This window comes from Hippocampus guttulatus, chromosome 23, assembly GCF_054856545.1.
Source record: "Hippocampus guttulatus isolate MCC_2025c chromosome 23, RoL_Hgut_1.0, whole genome shotgun sequence".
Taxonomy (NCBI): domain Eukaryota; kingdom Metazoa; phylum Chordata; class Actinopteri; order Syngnathiformes; family Syngnathidae; genus Hippocampus; species Hippocampus guttulatus.
The window spans coordinates 3,174,970-3,188,653 of record NC_141283.1 but is presented as its reverse complement, the minus strand read 5'-3'; the positions used below and the strand labels follow the sequence as shown (position 1 = coordinate 3,188,653).

General features: G+C 43.6%; 1 protein-coding gene across 2 annotated transcripts; it reads right to left on the bottom strand.

Moving 5' to 3' along the window:
- Positions 1-9: 9 nt before the first annotated feature.
- On the bottom strand, positions 10-10,363 carry LOC147185739 (clavesin-2). Of its 2 annotated transcripts, XM_086104469.1 has the most exons (6): positions 10,142-10,363; positions 8,711-9,160; positions 8,469-8,643; positions 4,090-4,200; positions 3,670-3,920; positions 10-3,578 (listed from the first exon to the last, which is right to left on the bottom strand). In XM_086104469.1, the coding sequence occupies exons 2-6, from the start codon at positions 9,097-9,099 to the stop codon at positions 3,485-3,487; spliced, it is 1,020 nt and encodes a 339-aa protein (XP_085960595.1). In that variant the 5' UTR covers positions 9,100-9,160; positions 10,142-10,363; the 3' UTR covers positions 10-3,484. The 2 variants fall into 2 exon arrangements, with proteins under 2 accessions (XP_085960595.1, XP_085960594.1); XM_086104468.1 differs by lacking the exon at positions 10,142-10,363 and having other exon boundaries at positions 8,711-9,186.
- Between the last annotated feature and the right edge of the window lie 3,321 nt (positions 10,364-13,684).

Genomic DNA, 13,684 nt, shown 5'->3' with positions numbered 1-13,684 from the left:
GAGGCAGTGTGTGGCAAATTGCGTCAACCTTTATTTGTGCATGTCAGCAAAATGGAGGCCATTTTTTCCAACACAATCAAACGCGGCACCAACGTTACCGCACAGAACGTCGCTTTGCTTTGATCCGAGGTGAAATCGCATGTAGTTGTGAATGCGAATGTGGCTCTGCGACTGGCCGGCGATCAGCTCAGGATGTACCCGAACTCTCGCTCAGTCGCCTGGGAGAAGCTCCCAACTTATTTTCGACCTCAGCGAGAACAAGCAGACAGACAAAATAAAGTGTCATTCGAAATCCGTGAAGCTCAAACACTTCAGGATGATTAAAAAATAAATACAGGTTTGTTGACTTTGGCGGAGCTAAACAAACATTGTCAGTGTAGAATCTGAATAATAATCATAATAAGAACACTCAAATGGCCGCATGCAGCTTTTACATCATCATCAATACAAATCATATTTGACACAGTGAATCATAACTGCAAATAGCTCATAATGACGTAAATATCACTATGAAAGTTGGTCCCTGCAGGCCACTTTATTAGGTACACCGTCAGGTGACATCCAATACAAAAATATTAACGCTGACTTTTGATTGACACTTTCTGAGAGCTATTCATTAAACAATAATATCTTATTGTTATGGTTGCAAAACGACACTATTATACATTTCAAATATTTTTTTTTTTTACTGATGTCAATCACAAGTGAGCATTATCATCTCCGTCAAGACTACTAAAAGTCAAATACATGTAAAAGAGTGTGAAATATGCTTTGCTAGTGTTTATTAACAATCACAATTACGATTATTTCTGGTGCATGTGGAAGACGTAAAAAAAGTTTAAAAACCTAAATAAATCAAAGTCAAACAAAATCATTCCAGGTTTAGGCTGGATTGCCCCTCTTCCCGGCTCCCGTATTATTTTTTGTTCTACAGCAACAAAGCGACCCATTTATGAAGAACAAAACAGCTGCCTACGATGCTGGTTTGTTGCAGCAAATGTGAGGAAAAAAATAAAAATAAAATACACTACTGTCACCGGTCAACGTCACGGAGAACATTCAAAATGCTGAAATATTCCAATAATCGTTGTTACCTTTCTTAAAATAAACAAATGCTTGTGTCATATACTGCACATAAATTAAAGTCACTGAGAGGTGATCAAGTGTTTGCATTTGTGATAAAAGCGTGTTTCCTGTTGTTCCTGACATACATTTTTTAAAGTTTTCAATACTGCGTTAAATGTGAGGGACACACACACACACAATAATAATATTTTTTTAAAAAGCAAATCTGCTTAAGAAAATGTGGAATACTGAAAAATGTGAAAAGAGTTCCCAACATGCGCTGAATAGGTTGAGCAGTTTCAAGTTGCAATAATTTGAATGTAGCAATCATAAAATACTGTTCTCAAAATATCATTCTAAATCACTGTTGTTAATCTCCGGTCCTGGTAGCCTAACTCGAAATTAACTCCTGACACTAGCATTAGTTTAATTTAAAGAAGAGAGTGTAAAACGTGGTAGAAGTAAAACTCTAAATTCAGATGTTTGCCATGTGATGAATATTAAATAAAACGCTTAATTGTCTGCTAGTAACACTCGACTGATAAAACTGCAAAACTGAACAGGTACTGCAAGGCATAATTTAGAAATTGTACGTCATCTGTGACCGCATTTTAGCCGTGTTTTTCCCCCCTAGATTAAAACCACAAAGAGAACAGAAATACTGTACAAAATTCGTGGAGTACAAGGAGTGTCCGAGCTGAATTTATTTCAGGGTTTTTTTCGGTATATTGGCCACCATTTGAGCATTGGTTTAGTTTAGATTGAAACGACGGTCATCTCCCCGTCCGCCATTGACGTAACGATCCGGAACACCACCGCCATTATGTGAAATTCGTGACATCGGGGGTATGTTATTTTAACGTTTACGGAACGATACAAAAACATTTGAACACTGATAATATATTAATAGAGAGCAAGGTGAATGAATAATACAAAAAGCATCGTACAAACAATTTTAAAAATGCGTACTCACACCTGCAAAGTATGACGATGACGACAATGATGATGAAGCTGCCGTAAAGCGGTACATTCCCGTTTAAAAGCTGGAAAAAAAAGGGAAAAACTGTTGAAAGTGTTCCGCCAGCACAACTGCGCATGAAGATATTGGTCACATTCCTTCCGAGATGGTTGCTTTTTTTTTTTTTCGTTGAGTTTCCAACTCCATCAACGCTGTGTTGAAACTGCCGTGTACCGCTCATGTCCCCGCGCACGTTCCCCAACGCGGAAGTGATGAGCAAGACGAGCAGCGCGCGATGAGTCCACAACAAGAAAACAGCCAATCAGCGGTTGAAAAAAATAATAGCGACGCTCTGATTGGATGAATTAGAAAATATGGTATTTTATCGTGACGCGCGGGAAATTGCTCAAATGGCGAAAATTAGGAAATAAATTGAAAAAAAAAACCCCACTACTGTGAACCGTGATGGATGGAGTTTTACTGTATGTAAAACTTCCATACAATTTCGCCAGGGTGTTTATGACATTGAAAACTGGATGGATAGATGGAGTGATGTTTACGAAGTACGAGGAGTACGTACTAGATATTTTACGGTACAAATGTGTTTATTCAGAATTTTACATTAGACGCTATTTAGGATTGTTTGCTGAGCTATCTTATCTTAGCTAGTGTTCTATGGTACCTCCATTTAGTGTTTAAATTTGGATTAAAACAAAAAAACCCCCTACAAATTAGATGGAGTACATATGTACAATATTTCAGGCATAGATTTGAACTTTTTTGCTTAGCTATGTTAGCATTATATAACTAGCATGTGCCGTGGCATGTATACTGGCATTTTAGACTAGATTAGAACCACGAAGATGGTTTTGATGTACAAGTAGTGTGTTCTACGTTTTAGTATCGCAGGACAGAAGAAAAACATACTTTCAGTCACTTGGATCATGATTAATTTGAATAATACTTATTCTCTTAATGACTTAGTAGTGAATTATTATTGATTTAAACACTTTGATTTCCTGCTCACATATTTGGGTCATGTGACATTTTCTGCTTGAGGTCATTGTTGTTGGAAATCAAAAAGGAGGTTGATGTTACGTGAGATGTTGATCAGTAACAAATCAAGCTTTGTGTCATGTGGTTTTTTTTTTTCCATAAAGGGATGTTTGCTGGTCTGTCTCGACGTCCGTCTTGCTCATTCATAAAATCCTGGTACAAAGACGTCGGAAAAGCTTGCATCCAATTTCCATTTGTCCCATCACTTTTGGGCGCGGGAATCATTCGAAGACCATGACTCAGAAGTCTGAATTGGACTTTTGTGGACTTGGCACTTTACAAAGAAACACGGAAGTCCACCAAGGAAGTTGGATGTGGAGTAAACCTCTCCCAGGAATCCACAGAGAGATGTTTGCAGAGGATTTTCCAAGAATTTCCAGAAGGTTTGTTTTTTGTTCTTTATTTTCAGTCCAGCGAGAGCAGAGGCTGCATGTTGTCTTCATCACATTTGGCCTTGTCAGGTCGCTTTAAGATGCCGGGATCCACCACTGACTGGGATCTGGAAGGTTAGCAACATGCTATCATGTTAGCATTCAATTAATTTTTGCTTTTCGTGTTTTTTTTTTTTTTTTTGTGCCAGTCCATGTCACCTTTTCATGGTTTGGGGCGAGAGGTTTTTGTCCACATCTCTGTGTAGGTCCTGGACAGAAAACGCATAAGCATCCGGTCCTCCGTCCGTTCCCACGTCTGGTTCCGCATCCTCGTCATAGGCGTGCTCCAGCAGGGCCCTGGCCCAGGTGCCCATGTCGTACGGCGGCATCATTCCGCCCAGCTCTGACGGCAAGATCTCCGGATGCAGCAGCTGATGGAGGCTGGTCAGGTTGTTGCCGTGCATGAAGATCTACGCTCAGAACAGCCCAAATCCATTTAGCAAGGCTCCCAAGCAAAAATTTACAAATAGTCGACGCCACCCCTTCCCTAAAAACGTTCTATTTTTATCTGACGCATATTTTTATGCCATTCCACAAAACTAGAAACCACTCCAGCGATCCACGGCAGGATTTACTCACCCGCTTCCTGGTCTTCTCCTTTAGGAAGGGCCTGATGACGGTGTAGAGGGCGTGGATGTACCATGGCTGGTTCACAAAGTGGATTCCTCCAAAGCGGGCCGGAAAACTGTCCTGTCGCAGCAGTGGGAAACGCACAAAAAATAAAAAAACAGGAGGCGTTTACTTCACCCTTTCATGCACCCCTGTGGCTCTCTCTCTTCTGCGCTCTCAATATTGCTTCTCTCTCCACACCATCACCTTGCTCTGTCTCAATGTCTGCCACGTTGTTATTCTTCCTAATGATGCCAAAAATAGGACGACCTGTACTTTTTCCTTTTTGCTTTGAACTCGAAGCAAAAAAAAATAAAGGTACGTTTCAGCAACCGACTATAAATTAGATTTTTATTTTTCCTCTTCAATAACTCAACGCACCCCCTCTGATACACCCAAATTTTGTATGCCAGCATGAAAGGTTTGTAGCACTAACAACGGACGTTATGGCATCGTAACAACAGGAAGGTTGGACGTAGCCCCTTCCTGTCACGTTAAGAAATGACTTGAATTTGCAGTGATGCTGGATTCGATTAAGAGATGTCATCTGGAGGTCATGAGGAAATAATCGCTGCTACTTTCTACTTTCTGAGATGATGCTCGGAAGGACAACGTCAAGATGGAGACAACTGGTGCTTTGTCGGCTTCTCCCACAACTTACTCGAGTGAACCAGACGTCACTGAGAAACGCTACCAAATGAAGATAACACGCTATTTGGACTCGATTTAGACAATTTGATGGAACAAATCCGTTTGCAAATGAAGGTCGGTGTTATAGAAAGTGTTTCTTGCTGGCCCTGCGAAAGAAGTGGACGGGTTGGCCTCAAGGAGGAAGACTCCGCTTTGTTTGCTGAGTCACCTGCCGTACGGACACATGCAAACAGCTCACCGCGGCACAAAGTGACTCGTGTGGGTCGACACACAAAAGCATGTAAAAAATAAATAAAAATCATAATAAATAAAAAAAATACACATACTCAACAACGATAGACGATGTAAATGTCTTTAAAGATCGGGACTTGCCTGGATACTTCTACTTGCAACCAGCCATTCCAATTCCTGTCAACAATCGCTTGGATGTGTAAGGTCCAAAGGACATTTCACTTTTTTATAAATATACTGGATCACAAATCTATTTTTGGGGATCTTTGCTTCAGGTCAGCGCAAAGCTTGACAAGAATCCAAGGTGACAACATTCAGGAAAGTCTCTCCACGAGCTCAACACAACCAGGTTAAGAACTTCTAGCAAGTCATAAGGCGGAGTTGCTCGCAACAGAAAAGAAAAAACCTTGAGTTCATTCACCGCCGTGGGCGCTCTGACGTTGACCCATTCGATCGCACGGAACAGAAACGTACATTGCTGGCCTGATTTTTTTTTTTTCGAAGTCCAGGCCAGCTTTCATTTTAAAGCCATTTAGTAAAAAGCTAACTAAAGCAGCTCTTTTCCCTGCAGGCTGCACTTTTACCCATTCATGCCCTGTAACCTGATTACATCATAACATGTCCACTGTAGTAACCGCTGTCCCTGAAAGAGTTAACTCCACACAAAAAAAGTGCTTCAAGGTTTTTTTTTTGGTGTTGTTTGTTTTTTTTGGCTGCAAGACATTTTTGTTCATCTTTGAATTTGATGACAAGCGACAGTAGGCTATCCTACGATTAAACATCCACTCCCGTCAGTTTTAAACCAAGCCACCTGCGTCTCATCACTTCATCCCGAACCGTTACCCGCTGCCGTCCTTTTGTGCGTTTGTATCACTCTCTCCGAGTGATCCACACCCTTGCACTACATCGTCAACCCTTCGTGCAGCCCTGTCCTGGTAGACCGGGGGTAGGCAACACCCGGCTCCAGAGCCGCATGCGGCTCTTTAGCGACATCTAGTGACTCCCTGGAGCTTTATAAAAAATGTTTGATAATGGAAAAATATTTTGATATAGGCTAATATAGCTCAAATCGATATAGATACATGTTGCAGCTCCGAAAAAGGAGAGCTGTGGTGTTGTTTTTAAAAAAACGTACACTTTATTTATGCTTTTAACAGTCTCGACAAACACAGACAAATCTGCGTCCGACTCCTTCTCACTTCTCGTTCAACTCGAGAGGCGTTCAAAGACAGCCTCCGAAAAAACGGAAATTCATGATGACTTCACTGACGCTACGAAAAGCGAAAACAATGCACCAAGACAAAAAAAAAGAATCATGCGAGGAAATCACAAAATAAATTCTATGGGGGCATTTGTGACCACACAACAAAGGAACAAATAAACAATTCTGAGACAGTCCAGTCTCCGACATACATACAGCATGTGTTTCCTTCATTGTAAGTTTTATAGAAGGCTTTTATTTTTTTGCGGCTCCAGACATATTTGTTTTTTTTGGGTCCCATATGGCTCTTTCAACATTTTGGGTTGCCGACCCCCTGTGCTAGACACCTGATCACACCGTCTGAGAGCTCCATACACCTCTGTCTCATTCATCTCATCATTTTTTGAAGTTCATATACACGAGTTTTCTCACTGTCCCACCCACCTGTGTCTTATTTGGGCCCTTCGATTGTCTCTTGTTAGCCTAACTTGCCTCTCTTCAACCTCTCCCGTTGTTACACGCATCCGTGCCTGGACAACTTATGTTCAATCAATGTATCCTGTCATCGTCAGTCTGAGCTAATGTCTCTTAGCCGCGTCTTAGTCTTTTTTCCCCACCAGCTGTGTCGCATCTGCGTAGCGACATCATGCGTAACTGTCACTGCCTAATCGGTTGCGGTGACAGTTGTTCTCATCTTGATTATTTTTTAAGAGACATTTTGAATCGTCAATTACGATTTCGGCGTCGCTAAATGTCTCTTGAGGACTTGGCAAGACGGCAGCTGGTTATGCAAAACTCATAAATGAAAGAGCAGCGGAGCGATGCACAAAACATCTCGCACACACAGACACACACACACGAGCGCACACGCAACAAAGGCGAGCCCATCTGGAAGAGAGGCCAAAGCAGACAGCCAGGCAATCGTGCCGGTTGCCGTGGAAACGCTGGGAGGGTGGGACGTGCGCGAGAGAGCGGGTGGACGGAGGATGTCGGGGTACAACAAAGCACATTGCATCAAGCAAGTGGCCGCATTTTAAAAATGAGGGTGAATGAATGAATGGGTTAAGCCGTGTCGGAAGACGTCAGCATCTTCTCCAGCTGCTGAAGACAAATGAGGGGGGGTGGGGGGTGAGTTAGGGGGAGATGTTGGGAGAGTGGGAAAGCTAGAGCGGGAGACAAAAAAAAAAATCCCTCAAAGAACTGAAACACAAGTTCACGAGGCATTTGTTGTCAATTTGACAGTAGCTCAACATATAGCAGCTAGCATGTTAGCATTAAAAAGAGCCAATGAAAATTGACCTCAATCATCTGCCTTCCTGATCCTTGGGTGAAAAAAACACAAAAGAACAAACACACACAAAAAACAAAACAAAACAAACCCAGACAGACAGAATAGCACCGGTACCGAAAGCCAATTTATTAAAAACCACCAAGTGAACGTTACATCTGTAGCTAATGCTAATCAACTTAGATTTGTTTTTTTCTTTTCAACAATACAAAGACAGGAAAAAAAAATATCTTCAGAGATGTAAAGTGAACATTCCGTTGAGGTTTCACTCCCATTTACCATTTTTTAATCCTTTAACAACGTTGTAATCCTGCGGGATTATGACTGGATTGGGTTGAATCCCGCACACTGTTCACCTGCTGCAACTCGCCGTGGGCGATATTATTCATAATAATCATTACGTGTCTCAATAAAACGAGACAAGTGGATCGGCTGAGTGAGCGCACAAGGCAAAAATGATGGGATAATAAATCACGACGAGCCCCTTTGTAGCGGTGGTGACTAGCGGTTAGCACATTCACCTCGCAGTTTAGAGGTTGGGAGTTTGAATCCAGGCTCTGGCTTTCCTATGTGGAATGTGTGCATGTTCTCAACGTGCTCGCGAGGGTTTTCCACGAGAAGACAAATAGGAATGCACGGAGAATTCAATCTGGCTGCTGTTAACGCAGAGCGGCAATAAACGACTGCGCTGGCGATCCCAAGGCATGTGGCCTACATGCTATTTGATGAAGACAACCGACTTGCATGCCGCAGCAACGTCACTGAAGAAGAGAACTCATCTAAAACTATTCCTGCTGGTCATGTGACCCCCACCCTGCACAACAATCTGCTAACACGCGCATCAGACGACCGCATCAACACGCTAACGTGCTAACTACTGCCGCTCAAGTGACGATCGCAACATGCTAACGTTGTAATATGACTTCGACTGGAAGCTGCGAAAATAGACAAGAGTCAAACCCGAAGCCTTCGTCTCACCTGCAGCCCCTCGATGGCGAGCCGGAGCATGCTGGGTGTGAGTTTGGAGGCTTGCTTGAAGGTGAAGTTGCTCCAGTCGATGACCAGGATGAATCCGTTCACCTGCAGCTCAGCGTCCTCGATCATGGACTCGAGAGACAGCAGGATGGACCTCAGGATGTCCACAAACATGTACCTGCCAATGACACATTTTGAAATAGCAAAAAATGTGGGTGGTCAAGTACACGGTACCCCAAGTCTACCTGCTCTGGTCCCAGTTGGCAGCAAAGAGGAGCAGAATCTTCCTTCCGTGTCGGTCCAGGTTGGCCAGCACGCCGGGGAATCCATCCTTGAGCGCCTGCTTAATTCCAGGGTCAGTGGCCTTCAGGTTCTTGAACATGTCCAGGTTCTGCTGTCTGTACTCAAAGTACTGGGCCAGCAGTCTGAAAGCTTCAAAATGGTTAAACTTCCTGGCCCGCAGGAACCTGAGGATGAAGGCGTCGTCCGTACGCAGGAAGCCGATGTCCGGCCGCGTGATGATCATGTCGCGCACTTCCTGAATGTCCTGGTGAAGGGTCTCCGGGTTTTCCTTCAGCTCTGCTTTGGCTTTCTCCAGGGTGGCCGCCGACAGGCCGGCCTGCAGGTGAGTCATCTCGGCAGGAGCCACGTCCAAAGGTTCCTTCACAGAGACTCTTCTTCTTCTTCTGCGGAGCCTGCAAGGCAAGGCAAGCATCGAATGATGCGCAAACCAAATGAAACAGCGCAAGTCAATTCAACATATCATATAAGATGGCAGCAAAGCATTTTTAGGTCTCAAATAATTTCACTTCAACATAGTTCCTTGACACCAAATTGCCACAAGGTGGTGGAAAAGCACCGTTTTTGTAAAAAGGAAACTCAATTCACATCAACATAGCTCCTTGGCATCAAGATGCCACAAAAACACGATTTTTGTCTTAAGGAAACCAAATAAATGCTGGCAAAGTAATATTTGCATCTCAACAACCCTCTCCGACTCACTTGGGCATAATATCCTTGACACCAAGATGACGCCAAAGCACTATATCTGTTTTAAAGAAACACTTCAACTCACGTCAACTTGTCACAAAGATGTCACAAGATTCCATCAACGCACCACTTTTGTCTGAATAAAACTCCGATTCACTTTAACATAAGATTCTTGGAAACAAGATGCGACAAGGTGGCGGCAAAGCACTCCATTTGTTTAAATTCAATTCCTCAAGTCATTGCGCCAAGATCATGGAAGATGGTGGGAAAACACTACTTTTGTCAAAAACAAACTCTCCATGTTACTTCAACACAGTTCCTTGGCAACAAAAGGACACAAGATGGTGACAAATTACAAAATACTTTCTTTAACCAGACCACAAAAACAGCGACGTTTTTAGCAAAAGACCAAGGATGGCTTACCCCCCTCCCCAAAATAACCATAAATAGAACAAACTTGCGACCTATTTTTGCACCCCTCTGTATTTACATCCAATACCATTTAGTGCTTTGTAGATCAACAATTAAAATCTCTTTAAAACTCCAGAAGCCAGTTTACAGCATGTGTGGCGGCTACATCCAAATGCCAACATTTCCGAGATCCTGCTGCTGCTGCTTCACGCCATCAGAACCATACGTGAGCGTGTGTGTGCCGAGAGTGTGAAGGAGGGAGATGACGGCATCACCTTCTCCCCCACGGAGGAGGCCAAGCAAGCAATGCGGCACCAGGCTGCAGCACCTGCTACATCACCGACACCCTCATCTGCTTCATGGTGCTGATGTCTTTTCTTCTTCTTCCCTCCCACTCCTTCAAATAATCCAAGTTGTCCGGGCCATTTGCACAGGTGGGTCCGGTACGCTTCTGTTGTGCAGCGGGGGAGGTTTTAGGGTGGGGTACGCCACCAGGATTAGCGTCTGTTGGTCTGCGCTGCCGCCGTCTGTTTCGCCGCCAGAGTGAGTGACAACAAGCTGGGCCGGTGGGGGGTGGAGGATGAGGCGGTGGTGGCGGCGGTGGACCGGGAGGAGGAGGAGGAGGAGGAAGAGGAGAAGGATGTTGGAAGGGAGGAGGAGAAGAGTGAGCACGTGCAGGACAAAAGAAAGCAGAGGAGGATGAGGATGGTGGTATAGACTTTGTAGCCTGAGGCAAAATGTCATCAGGTTTGGGTGCGTGTGTTTGTGGGTTTTCTTGATTTTCGCTGCCTTTGTTTCTCCATTTTGTCTACAAATGCAAAAAAAAAAAAAAAACCTTTCTGCACAGGCCTACAATAACAGAATTGCATGTCATTTAGAAATTGTAAATTTTGAAATTGACAATTTTAACATTTTTAGCTCCTCTCAGGGTCCCAATCAAATGAGTGAATCAAATTAGATGTGGAGAATATATATATATATATATATATATATATATATATATGTAGGGCGGCCCGGTAGTCCAGTGGTTAGCACGTCGACTTCACAGTGCAGAGGTACCGGGTTCGATTCCAGCTCCGGCCTCCCTGTGTGGAGTTTGCATGTTCTCCCCGGGCCTGCGTGGGTTTTCTCCGGGTACTCCGGTTTCCTCCCACATTCCAAAAACATGCATGGCAGGCTGATTGAACTCTCTAGAATTGTCCCTAGGTGTGAATGTGAGCGTGGATGGTTGTTTGTCTCTGTGTGCCCTGCGATTGGCTGGCAACCGATTCAGGGTGTCCCCCGCCTACTGCCCGAAGACAGCTGGGATAGGCTCCAGCATCCCCCGCGACCCTAGTGAGGATTAAGCGGTTCGGAAAATGGATGGATGGATGGATATATATATGTATATATGTATGCCTGTGCGGTCAATCGCCTGGCAGAGGTAATCGTGCAGTACTCTTCCATACCGCTAGGTAGCAGCAGCAGCTAGCTAAATGCCTTGCCAAACTACTTGTCAATTATTTATACAAGTGTTTTTCAAACCCCGTGGGGGAAAAAACGGAACTATAAAAACAAGTTTGAAGAAACGTAATTTGGTGCGGGACTGGCGTGTTTCGTGTCACTTCGATGATAGGCCTGAGGGTGTCACCATTGCACCGGAATGGAACACGGTTGTCAGTCGCAGTTACATGGAAGTTGCTTCCGGAAAGTTTTCTTTTTCGACCCGGGTTGGTTTGCACCTATCTCGGGCGAGGGGGGGGGGGGGTATTTTATATTTGGATGTAAATTTGCAGAAAAGGGCCTCCCAAAAATTCACACCAGTTTTTGAAACTGCTTGGAGCTATAACTGACAAAAGTTCGAAAACCAGAACAAACACTTCAGTTCTCCGACACCCCCCTCCCTTAGAAAAAAACCCTCCCTCCTCTTTCTGGGGTAAACCCAGTGACCCCACATACTCACCAGACAAGCAATGGGGGGGACGTTCAGGATGGAATGATAGAGGCAGAGGAGAAGATGGGTGCAGGGATTTAAGAAGAGGGATTAACAGCAAAACTTCAACTCAACCCTCGCCCAGGGCGGTGGGCACACGCACGCACGTACACGTACACACACAACTCACAATCATAATAAAAAAAATTAGGGCCCGACAGAAAGCCGACAAGTGAATTTTGAGTGTCTCATTGTCAACCACAAGTGTGCCTATGTCACCCAGAGAACGACAAATGAGGGAGGAGGGGGTTAGGAATTTTAGTGTCAAGTCCGACTTGACAGCCAATGTGTGGACTGGATGGCCCCTTGAGACCGTGACGATAGGATCTATTCGAGCAACATGTTAAGAAGGTCTGCGATTGGCTGGCAACTGGTTCAGGGTGTCCCCCGCCTAATGCCCGAAGACAACTGGGATAGGCTCCAGCACCCCCCGCGACCTGAGTGAGGATTAGCAGATCGGAAAATGGATGGATGGAGGTTAAGGTGTGCCTAATCAAGTATCTCGTGAGTTCACTGACGGGTGTGTGACTGAGAGGTAACGTGCGAGCTGGTTAGCCGAGTTTGTGTGTGTGTGTGTGTGTGTGCATCCTCGCCCAGGGCGCGCCCCCCCACACACACACACACAGTTGATAAAGGAGTCCATTCAAGGCTGACAAACAACAAATGAAGCATGAGACAAAAAGTGAGAGAGACCCCGCCCCCCTCCAACACCCCCCCTTCCCAGTCGGTCTCCATTATGGAGTGTGTGAGACTTGGCAGGGGGGTAATATCTCACGGGAGTCCCTAATGAAAAAGGGCTTCATAAGCATGATGTTTCCTCCCTCCTCCAATAGTTGAAAAAAAATGTGGTCATTGTTCATAGTAACAAAAGAGGATATGCAAGTAGGACAGGAAAACACGCAAAAAGTGCACACACACAAACAGATAAATACGCCGTGATTTGGCAATCAAGATGATTTTGCAACATGATTACACAATGGAGCTGATTTCACAAACAATAAATGAGCAGGTTCCACTGGAGTGCTGCTCACTCACAGGAATCAACATGTCGATTTGTAGCTATCGTGAATTCTTTTTGGACTCATTTACTACACTGTTCAACAGGTAATTTGAATTTGAGAAGTATTTTTATATTAACAATATTTTTGAAACTGATTCCAAAAAACTTTTTTTCTAGCACATCAGGTTTTTGAGCTATTTTCATTTTTTGGTTTTTAAATGTGGCCTGTATAAATTCATTAAAAAAATTTAAACTTGCATTTCTATTTTCTTTATTAGAGAAAATAACCATTCCTGACATTATTTTTAAAAATATTTTAATGAATAGTTTAGGGATAAAAAGTGACAGTTTGCGCGCTAGTATTTTATAGAACATAAACAATCATATGTTAATGAAACATTTATGAATATAAATCATCTTTTGATTGTATTTATCTTTCAATAATGTTCAACAATCCAGATATACAGTAAGTGCAGTTGGTATCACTTGGTTGTCATGGATAAAAACTTGACCAGTCACAAGACTGTCAGTTGCCGCTGCAGTGAAGTACATGAGGGATTAGCTTTAGCGCGTGGCTAGCTAAATTACAAGTCCCCCCCCCCCCAAAAAAAATTAACATGGACAACACTAATCACTAATCTCGCTGAGCGCAGACCAAACAAAAAGAGCTTTTACAAAAAGGGATTAGCCTCACGCCAGAAGGACGAGGTTAGCTCAGGTCAGGTTGATCAACTGTAAACTGCGTGACTATAACAGAGTAAAAATGCTTTTTCTTTTAAATGTTTCTCAAATAAAACGACAACACTGTCAAAACCCACCATACAGAAACAACATTAACATCTACTG

Coding starts and splice junctions, on each gene's coding strand:
- LOC147185739 (XM_086104468.1), bottom strand. CDS start 9,180: ATGCTTGCCTTGCCTTGCAGGCTCCGCAGAAGAAGAAGAAGAGTCTCT. Junction 8,644..8,710: donor GCCAACTGGGACCAGAGCAG/GTAGACTTGGGG, acceptor TGTCATTGGCAG/GTACATGTTTGTGGACATCC. Junction 3,579..3,669: donor TCGCCCCAAACCATGAAAAG/GTGACATGGACT, acceptor CTAACCTTCCAG/ATCCCAGTCAGTGGTGGATC.